Source organism: Ambystoma mexicanum, chromosome 4p (assembly GCF_040938575.1).
Source record: "Ambystoma mexicanum isolate Mex_15411 chromosome 4p, UKY_AmexF1_1, whole genome shotgun sequence".
NCBI lineage: Eukaryota > Metazoa > Chordata > Amphibia > Caudata > Ambystomatidae > Ambystoma > Ambystoma mexicanum.
Window position 1 is genome coordinate 228,663,720 of NC_090927.1, and position 21,940 is coordinate 228,685,659.

Below are 21,940 nucleotides of genomic sequence, written 5' to 3' on the forward strand. Positions count from 1 at the left end.
GTTTGTCTGTTATGCGCCATCACGCCTACGGGTCTATTGTGCGCTATATAAATAAATGTTCATTTCATTTAATTCATTTCATTACATACACAAGGAGGGACAAGGGCTAGTCGTGTGACCATCTCTTGTCTTTATGACAATCAAAGACAACCTTCATGTTGATGAATGGAGGAGTGGGTCAAAAAGAACCCAGTCGGGTAAAATGGATTTCACCCAGTGGAACCATTTTACAAAGGTGAAAAAGCCCCCACCAGCCAAGCATTGTGACAATGGAGAGAGGGTACTCTCTCTAAGATCAAAGGGGTACCTTTGGGTTACCCAGGCTTTAGGAGTCATAGGGACTCATAAGGCAGAGCCCATAAAAGCCATGCTCTCAGTCAGGCTTTGCATTAAGTCAGGCTAGAAGGAAAAGAAAATCAAAAACCAGTAGAGCAGGCAAAACGTACAGTGGACCATCTCGCGTGGTAAAAGTGGGCTTTCAAATGAACACATTCTTCTCTTCCCTTTACTCCTTTCCTCTTTCTGCCCTCGCTCCTTTTTTCATCTCACGTTCCTTCACCTCACATCTCTTCTGTCACACCCAACATCAGGAAGCATTTTATTTTCTGAACTCCTTCCATGATCTTGCACTACTTCCTGCTTATCATCTGGGTTTCCTTCACCCTCTTCTCATACCTCTGCTCCTCTCCCCATCCCCCGACCCCCCGGTCATCTCTCTCCCACTTGTGAACCTCTTATTTCCTGCTATGCTCTTTTTTGCTCCTCTACCTTGCTCTCATTTCTCCTAACACCTCACTGCCATTCTCTGAACACTTTTACACTCTCGGCACCTGACATTACTCGGCCATAAACCAACCCCTTGGCTCACCTTCGATTTGAATCAACATTCTGCCTTCCATTTTAAGTGTCTCTTGTGATAACCTCATGTATGCATTGAATACAACCAACCACTGTGAGGATGGACCTTCTGTTGCAAGGAGAATTAAGCCCCTGGACATTTACAAATACAAACTTAATGAGATTAGGAACAATCATACCGTGTCATAAACATTCAGATTTCTGGTATTCCTTAACATTTTTTTCACTTCATGCCCAGTATACACCTAAAGGACATTGAACAAAGGGAATCCAAACCTCAAGCCAACATGGATTAACTGAGACAGTGGCATATATAAACCTTTCTATTACTCCTACTGAAATACTCCTTGCTATTTTGTGAGTAATTGTGGAGGCTCTATGGTGTTGACACATTAAGAGCCATGGTATGCTACATCTAGAAGTAAAAAATAATCAAAAGCTTACCTGGAGAAAAAAGAGGAAACATGATTTACAGGAAATATAATGTAGCATGCCATCAAAAACATCTGAATCACACATAACACTAAATGGACTCACTCTACACCTACAGTAAGCAAAAAAATGCAAGATAGCTGTCAAACCTTTACACTGATATATTATTGTAAGGTAAATTAGCCCGTCTGTTCAGTCTCTACAAGCCAGGCCATATTTTATTACCTCTCTTCACGTTAAAGATCCATATCCCAAAATATAATGGATACCATTCCTGTTTGTACAATCATAACACTGTGTATTAAGGCAGGTAGAGAAAAGAATATAGAAAGACGGCTAATAATGAGATCAGGTATGACCCTCCTTATCGTCTCCCTCTTCATGGCATTTATGATATGCTAACTAAACTATGTTCTTGGTAACGCACCTGTGCACAAGTGTTTCTAGGCGTGACAAGACAAGGAAGGGAGTACAGAAGGAGGACAAAACATTGATCTTACTAGGCCTTGTGTCAATCCGATCCTGCAAGTGCGGGGGTGAGCGAGTTGGAGAAGTGCCGGGGAGGCGAGGGGGGGTTGGAGAGTACAAAGCAACATGTAAGTGCTGCCAGGAGGTGGCTCATAAGTGCAGGGAGTCAGGGGACTGTAGGGTTGCAGATACAGTCCCTAGAGGGTTGGGGGCCCGGAGGCAGTGGAAGGGCAACTGGTCCTGTAAGTTCAGTGGGTGGCCAGGTAACCAGTTTGAGCAGCAGACAGGGGCATCAGCAAGGGAGAGGGAGTGAGAAAGCGGAAACAAAAAGGTCTTGAGATGCTTCCGGAACCTTAGGTGGACCTGCTCAAGTTTGAGGAGGCAGGGAGGTTGTTCCAGAGGGAGGCCCCAGCCGAAGACAAAGATCTACCTCCCACTCTCTGCCTGGAGAAGCATCTCACCCTCAGAGAGCTGGAGGTGGATGAGCGGAGGGCTCGAGAAGGAAGATGCTTAGGAAGAGAAAGTTGGATGTAGTGTGATCCCTGGGGGGCAGGGGGAGAGGTTTGGGCTCTAGAATGGAACCGACCTTGCTGGGCTCTAAATTGAGATTCTTTGGTTTGTGTTGTTGTGGCACGGTCGCAGGTTGTGGTTGAGGTGTAGCCCACACCTCTTTTGTTTGATAGAGAGCTGAGCTTGATGGTATTTTTGCCAGTGGTTGGCAAGTGGCAATTTTGGATCTTGTGAATGTATGTTGTTCAGATGTTCTCTAATTCTGATCCGGACTTCTTGGATAGTGCTCCCTATGTAGATCTTGTCACAAACACACACAATTGCTTAGATTATATATTTGCTTTTCACAGTTCAAGTGTTCAGTGATTTTGTATGGTGGACAGCCTTTGAAATTTGCGCAATTGTTCTGTGTAGCATATTTGCACATAGAACATGTGCCACATTTGGTAAATCTAATCGGTGTCTTGTTTGCTGAGCCAATCTTGAGCTTTGATGTTTTTCTGTGATAGGAATGAAGGACTCAATATGTTGCGCAAGGTTGGTGCCCTACTAAAGGACAGGCTTGGGTACTGTTTTAGGTAGGGTCTGATATGTTCGTCTATTAGTAGTAAGTTCCAATGTTTAGTGAGTATTTTTTGGATTTTGTAACTATCCATGTTGTATCTCGTTACAAATCTGATAGCTTTTTCCACACAATTGGTTTTTCTTTTTGGAATTTACAGTCTTTCCCTTGGTATTGTTGATGTTTTTAGTTTGGCTTCCCTCAGGTTTTCCTTCGCATAGCCTCTATTTCTAAATCTTTCGTCCAGGAGATCACATTCTTATTCAAAGAATTTTTGTGTATTGCAGTTCCTTTTGGCCCTGATGTATTCGCCTTGTGGTATGTTACATATTACACTTTTCCTGTGACAGCTCTTCTCATGCATTACTGAGTTGACCTCTGTTGGTTTGCGGAAGGTCCTTGTAATTATTTTGTTTTCTTTGATTAAGATTCTTAAATCCAAAAAATCAATTTGTTCAGTGCTGAGGTGGCTGCTTAGCTCTATCCCGTAGTTGTTCGTGTTGAGGTAGTCTACATATTGGTTTAGTTGTTCCACTCTAGATGAGTATAACATCATCTATATAGCGGGACCATTGTACAATTAGGTTAGTGAATCTGTTTTCTTTCATGGCATGTTGTTGTTCATATGCTTGCATAAAGCAGTTGGCCAATGCCGGGGCATTGCTAGCCCCCATTGCGATCCCTTTTGTTTGTTTATAATATTCACTGTTGAATAAGAAGATCTTGTTCGATAATGAAAATTTCAAGAAGTCTTTCGTCATTTCTGCTTGTTCCCAATGTGATGCTGATTCATTAGTTAACAGGTATCCCAGGATGGGGATGGCTAGTTTGTGGTCAATCGATGTATAAAGAGCCTTTACATCCAGAGTTGCGAGCAAAAAGTTGGGCTTCCATTCTATTTTTGAGAGTATTACCAAGGTGTGCATTGGTATGTCGGTATCTTGGTGACCAATGGCTGGATAACGTTGTTGATGTATCTAGCCAGCGTTTCTGTTTGGCCTCCTATTCCGCTCATGATGGGTCATCCTTCGGGAATTGTTGCAAAGTTTTTGTGTATTTTAGGCAAAAAATACAGGGGGGAGCATGATTGGGAAGTCTGTTCTGAGGAAGTCCTGTTCTTCATCCGTAATGAGTACCTTGGTCTGGTAATATTTTAGGAGATCCTGGTGTTCCGTTAGGATTCTTTGTTGTGGGTTACTGCCTATTTTCTTGTAGCTGCCTGGTGTCTCCAAGTGGTTCTGCGCCATGGCAATGTAGTCCATTTGTTCATAATGACTATGTTCCCTCCTTTATCTGCCTCCTTCCTCCTTTTGTAGTTGTTTCAGGGTGCTAAGTTCAGCCCTGGTGAGGTTCTCTTTGTTCTCTTGTCTGTGCTGTCCTTGGTCTTCTAGTCTGTGTAGATCATTGGTGACTGCCTGTTGGAACGTATCAATATAGTTTTCAGCAAACAGTTGTGGAGTAAATCTGGATTTGTTTTGGAGATCCGGGATATTCATGGCCACATTGGTGATTCCGAGTTCCCTCATGCAATCATTTTTGCTTGGAGTGTCTTCTTCTAGCGTGGTTAGTAGATGGATGTCTTCTAGGTTGCCGATTGTGACTGGACTGGGTTGTATTGCTTCCTCTTGTGGTTTGTATATTTTGGGTTTAGTGGCAACGAATTTGGTCAGCTGAAGCCGTCTAGTAAATTTGAAAAGGTCAATTTGAATATCGACGTAGTTGTTGGTGCTTGTTGGTGAGAAGGATAACCCTTTATTGAGAACTCCGGTCTGAACTGTGGTTAGTTCTTTGTCAGATAAGTTCATAACTAAATGTTGTTGTTCCCCCTGTACCGCGATCTTCTGGGAATGTGATCTTGTTTGTCTTTGTTCTATTTCCTCTTCCAATTCTCTAGCGTTTTCTGCCAGGTCTCCCTCCTCTCTCTCTTCTGGTTGGATTCTTGTATCTGTTAATGGTACTGCGAATCGTACCATTTTCTTTGTTGGTGGTTTGTTGCGATTTGCTTTCTTGTGTCTTTTTATTTGCTCTAAAAAAGACAGTTTCGTGGGTTGTTCATCTGCTGCCTTTTCACTTGTTGCAGCAACTTCTTCCTGATCACTCTCCTTTTCCGAGCTTCCCGGTGAACTGTTTGGTGTACTTTCTTTTGATGTAGGTGTGTCCTGGTCATATTTAGCTTGATAGGTGAAGACTCTGTCTTCTCTGTAGTCTTATCATCTTTGAATAATTTGTGTAGTTTCCGCACTTTGACTTAATCTTGATGAATTATGAGTATTTTATACATCGTTTTATAGTTTATTTTCCTTGGTTGTTTTTGGCGCATCGAAATCTTTGATTTCTTTTTTGAAATCTTCAATAAGTATTACAACTCTTGCATGTTTGCGTTTTGCATGTTCTATTAGTAGTTCTATCATTATGGTTGAACCTTGTATGAGGTTGGTTTCCCAATTGTCTGCTAGGTCTGAGTCTAGAGGGTCATCAAAGTCCGGGAATATGAGGATTCTAAGTCCTCTTGGTATTTTCTTTTGTTCATAGTATTCTTGCATCGTTGTTTTCTCCTAGAATTTGTTGATTTCTGTTTTGGAGAGTGTATTGCTCTCCTCTGAAAAGTGCACGGAACTACCATAAATCACCAGTGCAATTATAGAGCAAATACTTCAACCCAAAAACAGACACAATAATTCACAGCCACGCACACTTTAGAAGATAATCAGCTCTTTACGGCTATTTATTCAAAGCTTACAGGTACATAGAAATAACTCGTACAACTCACATGGGCATAGATCACAGAAAACATAAAGAAGTCAAAGAAAGAAATACATCACCGTGGGCGTAGCTTAATGGAACTTCATCTGGCCAGAAGCGGCTGAAAGACCCCGATAACAGCCAGGCCAAGAGCACAACAACCCACAGGAGTGTCGGACCGAAGCGTCCCCCCTCCGACTGAGGTCTTTGTGCTTATCCCGCCTGACCGTTGAGGGCTTCCGCCCGGTTACCCTCGGGTCTGGCGCGCGCTATAAATAATAAACTAAACTAAACTATATGCCCTCCTCAACAAGGGGTGGAAACCTCTCGAACCTTCTGGCAGTGCGCTTGCGCATTGATGGGTGACCGTTGGTTGCCAGCTGAATCAACCGACAGTAACCTCAAGGAGCAAAGCACTTCTCTCTCCTAAACGCCCCGGGAAACAATTCCATAACTCATCTCAAAACCTTGGCACAGGCCGAGCAAACCCAAAACAAACTTCGCTATCAGGTACCAGCCGGCACCTGCGGATCTTAGCTTTCCCAGTGCCGTGTCCTTGGCTGGGAAGGCCTGCATTCCAAGCCCATCAGCGAATAACGTTGAAAACATGTTGTTTCGCAAAGCAAGTGTAGCTTTCCACTGAGGCATGGATAAATATCCATCATGGCTCTGAGTGCTCCCAGAATGCACTGCGCACCAGCGCCATGTTTTAGCTCAACCATCACAGAGAGTTTTTCTAGACTCATAAACTTCTGTCTGAGATCCTCGTGTGGTTTTGAGGTCTTCATTTCTGGACATCAGATATTCTGCCATCTTGATATTAGTTTTCAGATATTCCTGGCACAATTCCAAAGAGAGGTTCCTGGTGCTGGTTCCCTAGTGTGTGTAGAACGGGGGGTGGAGGGTTTGGGCTCTAGAATGGAACCAACCTTGCTGGGCTCTAAATTGCGATTCTTTGGTTTGTGTTGTTGTGGCACGGTCACAGGTTGTGGTTGAGGTGTAGCCCACACCTCTTTTGATTGATCGAGAGCTGAGGATAACCTGGATACCTTGCCTTGGTGAGTAGATGAAATAAGTTTGTATTTTCCACACAGGTTTGTGTTTTTGTTGTGAGCGCTGCTTGGCGGCAGGCCTGTTTATTTACTTCAAATTCACCCAAACAGTGTGAGGGTGGGGATCTTGATGTCCCATGTGGTCAGCCGACACGTGTTTTGACCCAAAGGTTTTTCTCAATGCTGATACACTCCAAAATCATGAGTGGAGATAGTAAGGTGATGTTGGTGTGTAATGGTGACATGATATTCAATACAGTTGTGCGCAGTGCATAGTGAGGGGTAATACAGTGGTGTAGGTCAATTATCCCTGGCCCCAGAAAGCCTTGTGGATGATGCAGAGGGTCTAGAACATGATCCTTGCAGCCACGGGGAGCCAGTGGGGAGATTTCAGGGCTGGAAAGATATGATTGCTGGGCTTGAGGCCAAGGACAAGACATCCAGTCCAGTTCTGGATTAGTTGTAAAGGGCGACGAGTAGAGGCAGGCAGATTTAGAAAGAGGCTGTTGCAGTAGTCCAGTCTAGAGAGAACTAGGGCTCTCGAAACAGTGAGCTTCTGCAGGAAAGTGAGAAAAGAAAGAATACTTCTGAGGAGGTCCAGCTGATAGTGTGACTTCTTAGAGACGTCAGAGATGTGAGGAGAGAAGGAGAGTATGGAGTAGAAAATGACACCAAGGTTCTTAGCCTCACAGGAAGGTAGAGTGCCCAGAGAGGGCTCCTAGAGTGAGTGAGAGAGTGAAAGGGGGAACACGTGTCCCAATGAGGAGGATCTGGATCTTACTGACATTAAGGCAGAGATTGTTGGAGGCACACCATTCCTGAATAGTGGACAGACTGGTATGAGAGAAGGAACAGAAGTAGCCGAGGGGAGCCTGAAGGAGAGCGGAGTGTTATCCGGATAACCCTGAAAGTTAGGTAGAGATGTGGTGGGCCAGGGGTGCCAGGTAGTGGATAAAAAGCCAGGTAGAGAGGTTAGACCCCTGGGGAACACCATATATAGAGTGAGAAATAGAAGAGAGGAAGGACCCAAGTTGGACCTGGTAGGGTCGATCTGAGAGAAAGGAGGTCAACCAGGCTAGGGCCTGACCAGAGATACCCAGGTTGTCACAGAGACGATTGAGCAGGATGGCGTGGTTGACCTTGTCGAAAGCAGAGGATAGATCAAGGAGAATGAGGACAGAAGGAAAGTTAGAGTCAAGATTAGAGAGCAAGCCTTCACGGTTGTTCAGGAGAGCAGTTTCTGTGCTCTGAAGCCATTCCAGTGGCCATGGAGACAACCAACAGATTCAGTATGTAGATTAAGCTGGGAGATGGCCAGCTTTTACTAGAGTTTTCCCAGGAAAGGAGTGATGGAGATCATGCAGCAGTTTGCTGGAGAGGAAGGATGGCAGAGGGCTTCTTAATGAAGGAGTGCACAAGGGAGTGCTTAATGGGGGAAGGGAGCGTTCCAGTGGCAAGAGTGATTGCAGAAATCAGCCAAGGCTGAAGCAAGGGTGTTGATGTGGTGTTAATGGTTCTGGAGGATCAGGGAAGCACCTACTTTGATGAGACTTTCAAAGATCGGACTTGTCTAGAAACATCATCAGGAGTGAACAGGGAGAAGGAGGAGAAAGGAAGAGGAGATACTGCTGGAGAGGGGCCTGGAGTGGTAGAGAGAGAGTACTAAATGGGGAAACCCCTATTGTTCATAATCTTTTTCTGGTGTAGGTGGACAAAGACTTTTAGTGTTTCTTGCCCTAGATCAGGTAAAATCTTTAATCTAGATTTGTGAAACTGAACCTCTGTTTAGAGGCCGTGCTTTCGACATAAATCCTTTCTTGTCTTTATTATAATGAAATCTCATTGGATTGTCTGGGATCAAGCATTGTGATGCTTGAACATTGGCTAAGGCTCTGTCGCAGCGATAAATTTTAATCTCCTGCTCCACAGGATGTTGTAGCAAAGTATTGATGATAGCCTTCGCATAGTTTTCAAGGTCATGGGCAGAAAGTTCAGTTAATATGCCTCAAACTTTATTTTGTCGCAACCTGTTCTCCTGATCCCCCTGTTTTTAGCAAAAGCTATTCTTGCAGTGCTTCCATAGCATCGCTTTACTTTGTTACTTTTGTGATAGAACATTCCGATATGATCGTAATATTTAGGGTGTCATCATGACTCTGTCGGTCTGGAGAGAAGTGCTGGTATTTCCATATACCAACACTTTTCCAGACTGACTGAGTACAAGTTTGCAGGCGGAGGGGGGGGGGGTAACCTGACTTACCTCCAGCCACGAGCTGGAGGTAACACAGCCCCCCCCAGCAAAAAACACCCGCTATTTCCAGCACCAGCAAATTCCCCCATATAGTCCTATGGGACTCCATGGGATGGGGATCTACCGGTATTCCTGCCACCTGTAATGTCCCGGAATTACTGGGATATCAGGCAGCGGGAATGGTAATACCATTTGGTGTTATCCCACCAAAATTACCGGCGGGATACCACCAAACTTCTAAGGACCCCCTTAGTCTTGACTCAATTGTTGATTTCAGTGACCATTTATTTACATTCTGATCGTCTGAGATCTCACTTCAGTGGTCCTGTTTTAGGTCCATGAGCCGCTACTGCACATTGTGGAGGGTTAAGTTATTATGTGGCAAGGTATCACAACCCTCATCAATAGTCTTCTGGTGTTGTGCGCTTGTTGAATGATAATTTTGGCGTATGTTGTACTATCATAACATTCTTAATGGTTGATCCTTTTAGGTATTTAGATTTGGAAGCCGCCATTATAATAGATGAATAGCGTGTATGCAAGTCTGCAAAAAGCCGTCCTCCCAGACTGTAGAGAACCTATTGAGATTTAATTATGACAGTACCTGACAGGATAACATAGAGGTTTCGAAGGAGTGGTTCATTATATTAGAGTATTGTGTGCCAAACAAAGAGTCACCCTAAGATTCCAGCATGTTTAAAACATTCCTCACCACAAGACTAAGAAACATCATCCCCATCCTCCAAGAGCTGCACCGACTTTGCCTTCAAAAACACATCCAGTTCAAGACATCTGGCCTCCCCTACAAAGCAATCAAAACCAAAATAGCACTCTACCTGGTCAAGAAACTCACCAATTCGAGAGGCCACCTCACCACCAGAAGCTGCAACCACACAATACTGGAAAACAAGAACCGCAGATGGGAAAAACGGGAAACATCTCTCTTCCTGCTACTCACCCTGTCTCTGGGACACATTACACTCTTGTTCCACTGCATCCTACACTCTAGAAAGGACCTGAACAACATACCTTTAAAAGAACATCTCACTGATCAGTCAAGTCAACCCTACTTCTCTTTTTCTGGAGTTCATCTTTTGAAACTCCCACTACCTATCCCAGCTCCCTATTTGTAACCCCTAGTTACCCTGCAATGTATATATGTAGCACAATGTTTCTTCCTCACTAAGTTTGAGCCTTATAAAGCGTTTACAGACAAGGTAGTTGTGGGAGGCAAAAGCAGTGAAGGAGATCTTCTTGTGTATGTTGGCATGGGCTTGCTGAGCTCATCGATTCGGGCAATTCTACTGGGGCTGTTGCACTGATGAGAGCTTCAGAGGCTGAAGGGAGAGAGTGTATGATGAATGGCCTGCAATATTCAGATGAAATGGAGCAGTCAAAGGAGGCGAGGTGGGAGATCTTGTGGTGGTTGGTGCACATAAAAGCGTGTAAGTGGAGGGGAATTTTTGGTAAGAGGCCCTTTGTGGTAATATAGTCAGACACTAGCTGGGAGGGATGATGGGTATAGTTTGTAGAAGTGGAGAGGGGCAGAGTTGTTGCTAGAGGAAAGAAGTATGTTTGGAACATTTGGCCTGCAGTGAGGTATGTGAAGCAGGTCAAAGCTGCTGGCAGTCTTGATGAGAGTTCTGGCGCCTCTGGACAGGGAGGTAGCTATGCAGAAGGTCTACCTGTCAGGGTTAAAGGATGTGGTATTAGACTGGGATTCATGACATTTGTGCATTGAAAATTATTGGATGAAGGACAGGCTGGTGTTCAGAAATATAGAGGCTGTGTGGGTGAGTTCAGGGTGGATATGTTTATGATTTGTCATAAGACTACATCTGGTGGAACACTTCAGCAAGAATGAGTGGGACAGGGCCTTTATACCTTACACCATTTGTGGTGATAGCATGGAGCCTGGCAAAGATGATGGGAGGCTCCAGTACCAGGCAATATGCTAGAGATGATGAATTATTCGAGCTCACTCTTTGAGCTGAGGCTGATGTACAGGACCATCCACAAACCAAAGTCCACAATATCATCTCATCGTGACACTGGGTGTATAGTCTGTAGGGCACCATAGCCTGAATTGTAATTTGTTGAAGAGTATGGGGTGAGATACGCTCTACAGGGATTGTCGGAAGCGGCTGATGTTTTGTAGCTTTGCTGTGTGGCAGTGCGGCTTGACACTCTTTGACGAGCCTGTGAGGTCATTTCCTCGAACCCGAAACTCAAATTGTAATCGTATCGAACTCGGCTCGGTCACGGCTCGGCTCGGTGGCGGTAGCTTCCGCTGTTTGCATCCGCTGTGTTGTGCGGATGTGCTTGTGCTGCGATCGGGGTGCCCCCCCTCCACCACCTCTGCCCCTCAGAGCCTGAACAGCGGTCCGGCCTCAGAGCCTCAGAGCCTCTCCCTGAGAGTCCATCCTCCCTTTATTTTTCAGAGTAAAAATCCGGCTGTGAAGTCCTCCCGCGGCTGCCCGACTGCCCGACTAGCTGGAGGAGGGCCCGCAGCAGCGTGGAGGAGGAGGAGGTAGAGCAACTGGAGAGGTGAGGAGAGGTGAGGTTGCCATACTAAAATCATGATTGCCATTCGTTCTGTTGATTGGCCTTAATCCTAAACGGCACACACACACATATATCTGGGGGCACTTTCCACAAGAGAGTCTAACGTGTGGGAACTGCTTAGAATCTTAGAAGTTGCACGTGTGGAAGCGGTTTGATCTACAGGCTGTGTTTTAGTGTCTGAGAACCCAGTGAATTATTGATTTGGGGGCTGTCCGTATTACTACTAAAAAAAAAAAAACATCCCCTAATTGAAAAGAGCATTGGGGAGTGACGGTCTAGTAGGCAAACTCAAGGAAGTGGTGACTGCGGGATTTAGTCCTTTGAGCCACTCTTTTGAGGCTTATAACTATTGCCGGTACTTGCCATTGGAGAAGTGTGCTGTCACCTATCTACTTATCATAAGTTTGGATTTTGGCATTTACTGGATAAGTATTCTACCACCAGTTCTAGGTTCCAAAATGTGGACCTTAGAATCACCATCATATCAAGGGGACGGTGGAAATTGGGACCACATTGTATGATCTGCGTAGCTCAACCCAAGGTCCCCAGACTAATCGGGACGGCCATTCCAAGACTATGGTAGTCTCAAAATTCTCAGAGTGTCCTGATAAGAGGGGTTCAAGTTTTTTCAAACCCTATAAGACAGGAGGAGGCATTTTTGTCCCCCCCCCTGGCATCTATCCAGCTGATAATCAATCACCTACAGGATCAGGGCTCCAAAAAGCCTCACCTGAAGCAAGTTTTAAGGGAACAGAGTCAACTCCTTCAAGTCATCCTATTCGGGCACTTTTCCAAGGCACCTTGGATTATACACTAAGAGCAATGATGATGAGAAAGGTGATTTCCAACCAGCTAACAAAACCAACAGCACATACTAGTAATACTTTGATGAATGTATCATCTACTGAAGAAGTAGCTAGAGCGAAGTATGGGGATTCTCAACTGCCGTTAATCGACAATCTCAGTGAACTAAGAGATGAAGATCTCTTGGAGTTGGAAGTGGTAGAATCACTGAAAGGCCTCGTAGAGTTAAATGCAGTTGGTGAAGATCAAGGGTAACCATCCACCAAGAATCCTGAAGTATGCAAGTTTGTTCATTCTATAACAAGTCCACATGCAACTTCTAATATGGACCAAGACAATAAATCTCAGGAGTTGGCTCAGCTGACGATAATGGCCTTACATTTTGTCCTAACTTCATTAGTAAAAGTTTTTGAAGATCTTAAGTTACAAGTTCAGCAGCATACGGGCATTTTATTGGAGGTTACTAAAGAATTGGAGATAAACGATTCAACCATGACTGCCCTGAAATCGGCAATTAATGAGTCAATGGGGGCAGCTGTGAAGGAGATCCAAAAAGAAGTTAGGGAGCAATCTCTAAAAATGGATCAGGTAACAGCAGTTTATCCAGATTTACTTAGGATATCAATGATCAATTCAGAGAAACGCGATCCTAGTGATAGAAGCTCTGAGAACCAATAGAAAGGTGCCTGCTCTAAAATGAGTACAGAATCCGTTTTGCAAGATACCCCATTATCAGCATCAGTTATGGAAGAGTTTTTGAGGCTGGCATTAGTGTTGGATAATGATCTCGTACAAGCTGACCATGAGCAGCCGATTAATATATCCTCAGTTGACTCTGATTGTGTTGCTTCTAGGAAAAAGAAAGTAAATGGAAGAACGAAACTGAAAATAAAAAGGCAAGCTAGAGCTCTACTTGAAGTTCCACTGACGGCAACTACTCAAGGAAATAGTAAAAAGAACCGTAAGACATCAAGGGCTAGTCAATTCCTGAAAAACTTAAAAGATGGTCTGAAAAAAGACGAAATCAAGCAGAAGGAAAGTTTGCCCAATGGGGGTTAAGGAAAAAAATGGAAGAAGACTAATAAATCAAAGAGCCAAGACACTAAGGATTCGGTGGACAAAAATATAACTGTGGAAAAATGAACAGTGGGGATCCAAACGGATAAAATTGAGCCGCCAAAGAAAATTGCTTCTATATTCCTTCTGGCAAAACGTAAAATTAAGCCTATTGATCCGTCGTTAAAAATTGCTCCAATTTTTCTGAAAAAAAGTCAAAAATGCTCCCCCCGCAAACCCAGTGGAGATCCGGGGTACGAACATTGGAGGAGGGGAAGAAATCAGAGGGGCAGCTATAAGTTTAGAGAACGGAGGGCCGCAGAATAAAAATCTTGAAATAACCCCCTTTGTGGTTCAGGGAATGGTAAATCCAGTAAGGGATAATGGAAGTAATTCTCTGGATGGCACATATGATTCCAGTAAGAAGATGAGAGGATCGCAGAGTCTTTCCTATGTTGACAGTAAATTAAAGCTCCCAAAATGCAATCCCGTTGAACCGATCTACAATTTTACGGGAAATGAAGATGATTCCTGCCATCAAATATTTTACAACTGCTGACATTGATGTGGTGAGCTTTCCCTTTGGGCCTGACACAAATACTGCAGAGGTTACCCTGAAATCAAGACTGGGTGTCGATTTAATCTTGGGTAAGTCAATGGCATGGGACCAGAGAGGTCTCAGGATCTCCCAGATATGCCCAATTTTAATAAATACGAGTCATGGTTTTTTAGACACCCAAAAGCAGAAGATTGAAACCAATAATAAAGAGAGAACTTTTCCCAATTCATCGAATATGTGGGAAATCGTCCCAGAGATAATCTCTCAGGTATTTCGTAAAATGGGTGTTCCCCAGCAGAGACTCTAGGGAAGACTCAAATTAACATACTGTCATGGAACACCAGAGTATATGCATCTGTTTCCCAGGAACCAGGGAAATCTCAAATATTTAAATCATCTGAACTAATATTATTTCAAGAGACTTGGTTAACTGGTTTAGTTGGGTTGGATGGTTTCTCCATTTTTCAGCAACTGGCTCGAGGGTGAGAAGGGGGTAGGCCAATGGGGGGTTTGCTTGTTGCATGTAGCAATGAGATTTTTGAGAACTCAAAGGCTGTATGGAATGCTAGAGAAGGCATCCTGTGGTAAGAGTGATGAGGAGAGGGATTACCAAGGGGATGTTATCTCTCTCTCCCAGATTTTTTGCTTAATCTCTCGAATGGTCTGGTAGACTGTTTGCAGCAATATCTTTCTGATGATATGTATCTCCACAACTCGCCCTATTTCAGGAAACAACCGCCAGATGACTTCAAATGGGAAGATGTGGACAGATTTTATGCATCAATGGGGCCTCGAAATGTTTAATGGTAATATGAGGGGGGCATCCCTAACGCCCCATCATGGCGTAGAGGTCCTGCCTTCTCGACCATCGATTATCTCTTTGCCTCGCAATGCATTTTTGAATATTGTTCAAGTTTTCAAGTGGGAGAAGGGAATATAGATGACCATCAAATCCTGAGAGCACTTTGCTGTTTGAGGGGGTTCGGGATGTATTATTCTGTGAGCAGGACCTTACAACGAATAGAACAGGAAATGTTGTTACGAGGTTTCATGGTCGGGGGGACGGCCTAAATTGTGAATTGAGGGGCCTGGTGAATCAATTATCAGATCAACAACTTTCGAATTTCTGTAATCTTGGTGGTTTCTCTCTTTCTTTCTAATTCGGCTCCTGCTGATTCCAATTTGCAGAGACCTCCTAGGATCCACAAGCATACTCCTAATGTTGAAATAGTGAAAAGGAAGAAGGAGCTTAGGCAGCAAAGAAGGAAGCTGAAGAGTTCCTGTATGGATTTGGTCCAACTCAAGGAGGGCTTGAGAATTCTTAGGAACAAATATAGAAATTGGTATAGGGCTCATAGGTATCTTATATGGCAACAAGATGGAGAGAGAATGTTATCTGCTCTCTCAAGGGGAAACACAAGACATTTTTGGACAATGGTAGGGGGAGGTGAGGTAGGCAGGAATCAAAAAATGGATGTGGTTATTCAAGAACAAGTCTGGTCTGAGCATTTTGCCAGTCTTTATGACTCATCTAATGCCATTATTGGGGAGAGAAACGCACTGATTAAGTGGTCCCTGGACTTTACAACCATGGATCTGGAATCACTGATCAGGAAATCATCAACTTCTAGAGCGGAGCGACCGAATGGGTTGAGTAATTCAATCCTTAAAAAGGACCCTTCCCTATGGGCTGGGATACTAAAGAAACTTTTTGATAACACAATCTATCAGAAGTGCTTCCCGGACTCATGGAAAAATTCCCTAGTGATACCAATCTATAAAAAGGGGGACAGATTGCTAGCTGCTTATTATCGTCCAATTTCCCTTTTAGATGCAGACAGTAACATTTTCACAGGGCTCATCTTAGGGGAATTGGAATCATGGGCAAAAAAATGGGTGTCATCCCAAGGCAGCAATCAGGTTTTAGGAAGGGTTTGTCTACTTCTCTAAATGGGCTGGTTCTGAGTGCCCTGATTTCACCGTCTGTCCAAGGAGGGGGGCCGCCCCTCTTTGGTGCTTGGTTAGACCTTTCCCAAGCTTTTGATACGATAGACAGGAATCTTTTATGGAAAAAATTAGATGAGTGGGGTTTGCCTCCTAGTCTCTTGTCAATATTGAGAGAATTACATCACAACAATTCCATGCAGGTGAGGCTTGGTAGAATAGGCCTTTTGACAAATCCGATCAGTGTAAAGAGAGGGTCCGTCAAGGCTGTCTCCTAGCTCTCCTATTGTTCATCTTGTTTATGGCAGATTTGGCTGAGGCGATGAAGGGAATAGGTTTAATATCTCTGATATTAGGAAAAACAAAAATTAATTGGTTGGCATACGCGGATGATGTCGTACTACTTGATCATTCCCAAGTAGGGCTCCAGCGTCTTCTGTTTGCCTTAGAAAAATATGCTCAAAATTATAACCTCATTATCAATCCAGCCAAGTCCAAGATAATAAGATTTAAACATCCAAAAAAGAGAATTAAGCAATATGTCTGGAGCCTGGATCAACTTCCAATTGAGGGAGTCTCGGAATTGACATACCTGGGAGATTCGATTAGCTCCTTCTCAACGAAAGGCAACTTGGTGCGCTTGTTGGATTTAAAGTTATAAAATTGGAAGCACAAATGAAAAAAAAAATCCCAGTTTTGCACATTTTCTATTCTACTCTTGGTGAAATTCTATATAGGGAAAGCAATCCTGATTCTTCTGTTTGGTCTTGATTATAACATCTTAGCAATGGACGTCGAGTGTGATTCCTGGGAAGCCAAGTTGTGGAAACGTACATTGGGACTGCCGGAATATGTTTCAATAGTCTCTCTTCGCTATGAATTGGGCCTGTTGTCTCTTAGATCATGGCCTCAATGGAAGTGGCTGATTCTGTATAGATCAGCATTAGATGCTCCTAAGAACTCACTTTTTGAGGAAATTGCTAAGTTCAAGCAAAGATGCCTGGAAATTTTAGAGAGAGCGGACTGTGATTTGACCCTACTGTTTCAAAATCCAGATAGAGTAAAACTAAAGCTGAAACAAAGAGACTGGATTGATACGATTGACAGTATGAAGAGGAAGACAAGATCTGCCTCATTTTCTGTGGTTGATAAGCCCCTCTCTCTGGTTCCCGCCTATCTAAAAAAGACGCCTGATCTGAGTATTGGATTATCTCTTCTTAGATTTCATCTAAATCTTCTCCCCACTCAAGAGATTTTGGCCTCTAGAGATAGAGAAGGGAAAATAGACCCATATTGTGATAAGTGTTGTATCAAGGTCTTCCAGTCTTCTAAACATCTAATATCTAATTGTCAGGGTACCGGGAATATGAGGGCCAGAAGATTTAGCAGGTTTGCCCATCAGCTATCCTGGCTTGATTCTGATGCCTTCTGGGGGAAAGTATCCTCCTGCCATGAATCTGCTCTCTCAATGGAACCTGTTAGAGCTTTGAGAGAAATCAATTTAATCGGTGATCCAGTTTTGGTTACATAAGGATTAAGTTCCTAGTAACTAGCGTCATCCTGGTCAAATCTGTTATTGAGGGTCTTTAATGGACTTTGCACAGTAAAATTGTTTTGTTGTATGGGGAATCTTTCTTTTGTGGAACCTGGATCTACTGATTAATTAATTTCTCTGGGAGAAAAGTTTGCTTTTTCTGAGTTTTTGTTTGTTTTTTCTTCTCCTTTTCTTTTCTTTTTCTTTTCTCCTTTTAAGACAAAGATTTTATTGATATGAATTCTGTAAATTGCTTGAAGTATTTTAGTTTTATTATTCTTTTGTATGATTGTAAATGTGTTAAAAGTCAAATGTTGGCTATTGCACAGTAAAAAAAAAAATGAGAATTCAACGGTCGTTGATTGCAGAGTTCAATGACTGTGAGTTATAGACTTTGAACCAGACTAGCTCAGTAGCTAGGCTTCCTGAGAAGGCATTCTTTACATACTGAAAACCAGTCTAGAGGAGCAGCTGGGCCGACTGAGGAGGCTTTCTATATTGGGCTCAAAAGAGCCAAAAGAAGCAGTTAGAGAGACTGTGGGGGCATTCTATGTGGGTTGTAAACCTGCCTGGCGGAGCATTGGGGCAGAATGAAGAAACGGGCTTTCATGTTTTGTGCAGATTAAGCAAAAACACTGATACATGGGAAAGGTTTTTAATGGTGATAATTTGTATATTATTTCAGGAGATGCTTCTGAGTCACGTTGAACAGCTTACCCGACAGCTGGAGGGCCTTCAGAAGTGGGCAACTGAAGAAAGTACGACTGCATCAGAGCTGGAGGTGAGAGAAATACTGCCATGTCTCCATCTTACTTGCCACTTTTGGGGGAGGAGCATCTCTCGTGCTGACTAGAGTTAAAGGTTCTCCAGTTGTTTATTTGACCCCAGTCAACCTGCAGTGCTGGGGAACTTGGGACCTCTCATGCTAGGTCTGAATGAACTTTGGATAGGTCAGGTTACTCTGGGATCTAGTGGGGAGCTGTAGGTGAAGTAGAGCTGGTGGAAGCTGGCTGTAGAATGCCAGCGGAGTACAAGGGTGGGGCTGGTTGTCTATGGCACAGGATGTTGGTGCAGGTCTGGAGCCTGGGGATTGGGTGGTTGCCTGCAGAGGTCTGGACGTCCCATCCCCGACAACTGATGGGAAACCTGGTGCTGACAAGGTGCAGTGAGTTGCGGGTGGAGGAGGACAGTGCTGATGGAATTGACGCATGAGGGCCTGTGGGGGTGGACCCCTAATTACTGTAAAACCAATTTGGGTCCACCACCTGAGGAACGAGTGCACATTTTGTACCTAATGCAAGGTTATTGTACAACCGTGTGGGGAGCAGTTAGATGACGCCATGGAGTCAAAATAACCCAAGTCTCAACGAACCACATAAATTGACATATTTTATACAGTTTTGCAACAGTTAAAACACTCCCATATATGTTATTACAATCCACCCGCCACATGTGATTGGACATACCCTCTTCAAAGAAATCCAATCTTTATCCAATTGCAATATTCACATCGATGGCCATTTATCTAAACTACCATCTCCAAATTGTATTCCTAGCCCACCCCTTCATGGAATTTGTCTGTGGTAAGTCATGACATTTATATTTATTTATTTATTTGTTTATTTGTTTATTTGTCACACGCTGCAGCCTGGAGGCATCAGGAAGCACATAAAAAACTAACAACAGAAGACAGACAATTCAGGAAATCTTACATCAAGGGGTATTTGCAATATTAATTGAATAAACGTGGTTTAAGCCGCTTGCGAAAGGTAAGCTGGTGAACAGAAGTTCCAGACCTCGAGCTTATCCTCTGATAAACTGGCCTGCTGCCTTCTCCAAAGGCAATATCGTCTCTCCATTGGCTCAGAGAAAAGGGCTCACACCCAGCCCCGCATCTCTGGAGCTTCTAACAACATGGCTGAACTTTTTAAAATCTGCAAGGAAGTAGCCAATTCATCTGCATTCTCTACCTCACCTCTTCCTTCCCAGGCCCCCTGCACTGCACTGGCCACCCACTTCACTTCTAAAACTCAGGACATCCTGAACTCTTTCTTCCTCCTTTTCTCCATTCTGTCCCCGACCCCCTGCTGCCCTTGGCCCCTCTTCCTCCCTCATCCACTCTTTCCTCATGTTCTCCTATCACACCAGGCGAGGTCACTGGAGCTGTTCGCTCTATGAAGGTCTATTCCAAACAGGTCTCCCCATGTTCTTCAAGTACTATTAAGGACAATATTGTCTCCCTTTCCCCTGCACTCAAGGACTTCTTCAATCACTCTCTTGCCACTAGGTCTTTCCCCTCTTCCCTCAAGCACTCTCTTGTGCGCCCCCTCCTGAAAAAGCCTTCTGCCGACCCCTCATGTCTGCTCACTTGCTTCCTTGAGAAACCACTGGAGAAGTTGGTCCTCCCCCAATTGACCCAGGATACTGAGCTTGTTGGTTGCTTGCACGACCATCAATCTAGATTGCGAGCATCCATAGGCACAGAAACTGCTCTCCTGAACACCCGTGAAAATCTGTGTGCCTCTCTTGACTATAACTCACCTGCTGTTATCATTCTACTTGATCTCACCTCTGCTTTTGATATGGTTAACCACTTATCCTTACAAAACGGCTCCATAATACCCTTGATATCTTGGAGCAGGTAATGGACTGGCTTTCTCACCGTCCGCCCCTCCCAGGTTATCCTGGGTTCTTTCTCCTCATGCCCCTCTATCTCCACCTGTGGCATTCCCCAGAGCTCTATCCTTTAACCCTGGCTCTTTAACATTTATCTCGCTCCTCTTGCTCACTTTAGCACCACTTTTTCACCACACTTCCAGTGTTATGCAGACGTCACCCAACTATTCTTCAGACTACCCTCTGCTTCTCTTCTGACCTCATCTGCATTCCTGATTGCCTGTTCGCTTTGCCGTCTTGGTGTACCTTCAATGACCTCTGTCTCAATGCCAGCAAGACTGATATTCTTCCTATCAGGACTCCTGTTCCCTCTTTTCTCCCTTCACTCTGGCCACCCTCAATGGGCTCTCCCCCTCTCCTTTCTCTGAGACCAGAAACCTGGGAGGTATCTTCGACTCTTCTCTCTCATTTCGGACCATGCCAAGAAGGCCCACTTCCAACTCTATCTCCTCATAGGCATCCTCCCTTTCCTCACTTTCCCCAAGAAGCGCAATGTCTCTAGAGCTTTGGTACTCCCTAGGTTGGACTACTGCAACAGCCTCTTGTCTAATCTACCTTCTCCTATCTGCTCCCTCCAGCTTATCCAGAATAGGGCTGCAAGACTTATCCTTGGCCTTATGTCCACGGACTGTATCTCTCTAGCCCTAATATCTCTTCACAGGTTCCCGGTTGCTGCAAGGATCACATTTATATTCCTCTGTATCATCAATAAGACTGTCTGGAGCCGGTGGCCACACTATCTACAACTTGCTCTCACCAAATACTCTCCTTCCAGACCCCTCCAATCCTCCGGCTCCTACTCTCTGCTTGTCAAGCGCTTTTCTAAGCAGAGAACAGGTGGCCGTTCCCTTTTCTCGGCTGACTCTCATCTGGAACAGCCTCCCCTTTCTCTCTGTCTTGAGCTGGATCTCCTCAAGTTCTCCAAACACTGCAAGACTTTCCTCTTCTGGTCCTCCTTCCCTCTCTCCCCCCTGTGCTAAACCCCACAGTAGCTGTGATTGGTGGCCTGGGACCTTATGTGTCCTTCTGGGTCCTGGCCTTCTGTCCGATCGCCTGCAGCATTCGTCCCTCCCCCCCCCACACTTGCTTTCAGACACCACTTGGCCTGTGCTGTCTCACAGGCCTGCACTTATGATGTGGGTGGGTGACCCCTCTTAAATCTAGTGGTCACTGCCTGGTGCTTACTATTTGCCTTGCTACCAGCTCTTGCACTTACCCCTTTCCCCTGTCCCTTCTCTCTCTCTGCACTTGCACGATCCAAATATTCACATGGTCTAGTCTGCTTATTGTATTTAAAATATTCCATTGTCTAGCTGTTTCCCTTGTTCCCTTCCTCCTGCCCTGTGGGCGCTTTGAAACAAAATGTTCTTGATGTATAAGCACCTTACAAATGCCCAATAAAGAAATAAATAAGGAGACAATTCTCTCTATGAAGATCGACCAGCAATTCATTCCATGTATGTGAAAACTTGGCGGGGAAGGAACGTCCTTTCCCTCTCCCTCTCCTTCTCTTAACCTTTGGGCATACAAGCCGAAAGGTGTCGGTGGATCTAGTCATTCTTCGCTGGTTTTGCAAGGTGAGACTTTCCTTAAGGTATACAGGAGCCGATCCATGCAAACATTTGTGTGTCAATGTAATAATCTTGAAGAGGATCCGTGACGCAACTGGCAGCCAGTGAAGTTCTCTCCTGGCAGGGTAATGTGCTCCCTCTTAGGGTTGTTCTTAATAATTTGCACAGTGTCATTTTGGAGTATTTGCACTTTATTGATGCCATTCTTCTTGACTCTACTCAGGAACGCACTGCAATAGTCAAGCGTGGGCACTATGATGGACCATACTAGAATATCACAGTTTTCCTTGTGAAATATGGTTTCACAAGCTTCAATAGTTTGCGGTGATACTGGGACTATTTAACTGCACTATCCA

The 21,940-nt window shown here is 44.3% G+C and overlaps 1 protein-coding gene across 2 annotated transcripts in view; it reads left to right on the plus strand.

Moving 5' to 3' along the window:
* The window catches only part of LOC138453166 (E3 ubiquitin-protein ligase TRIM17-like), a 121,022-nt gene that overhangs the window by 3,259 nt on the left and 95,823 nt on the right, over positions 1-21,940 (plus strand). For both annotated transcript variants that reach the window (XM_069605752.1, XM_069605753.1), the window contains exon 2: positions 18,023-18,118. In XM_069605752.1, coding sequence (XP_069461853.1) covers positions 18,023-18,118 — 96 coding nt within the window. The remainder of the gene's footprint in view (positions 1-18,022; positions 18,119-21,940) is intronic.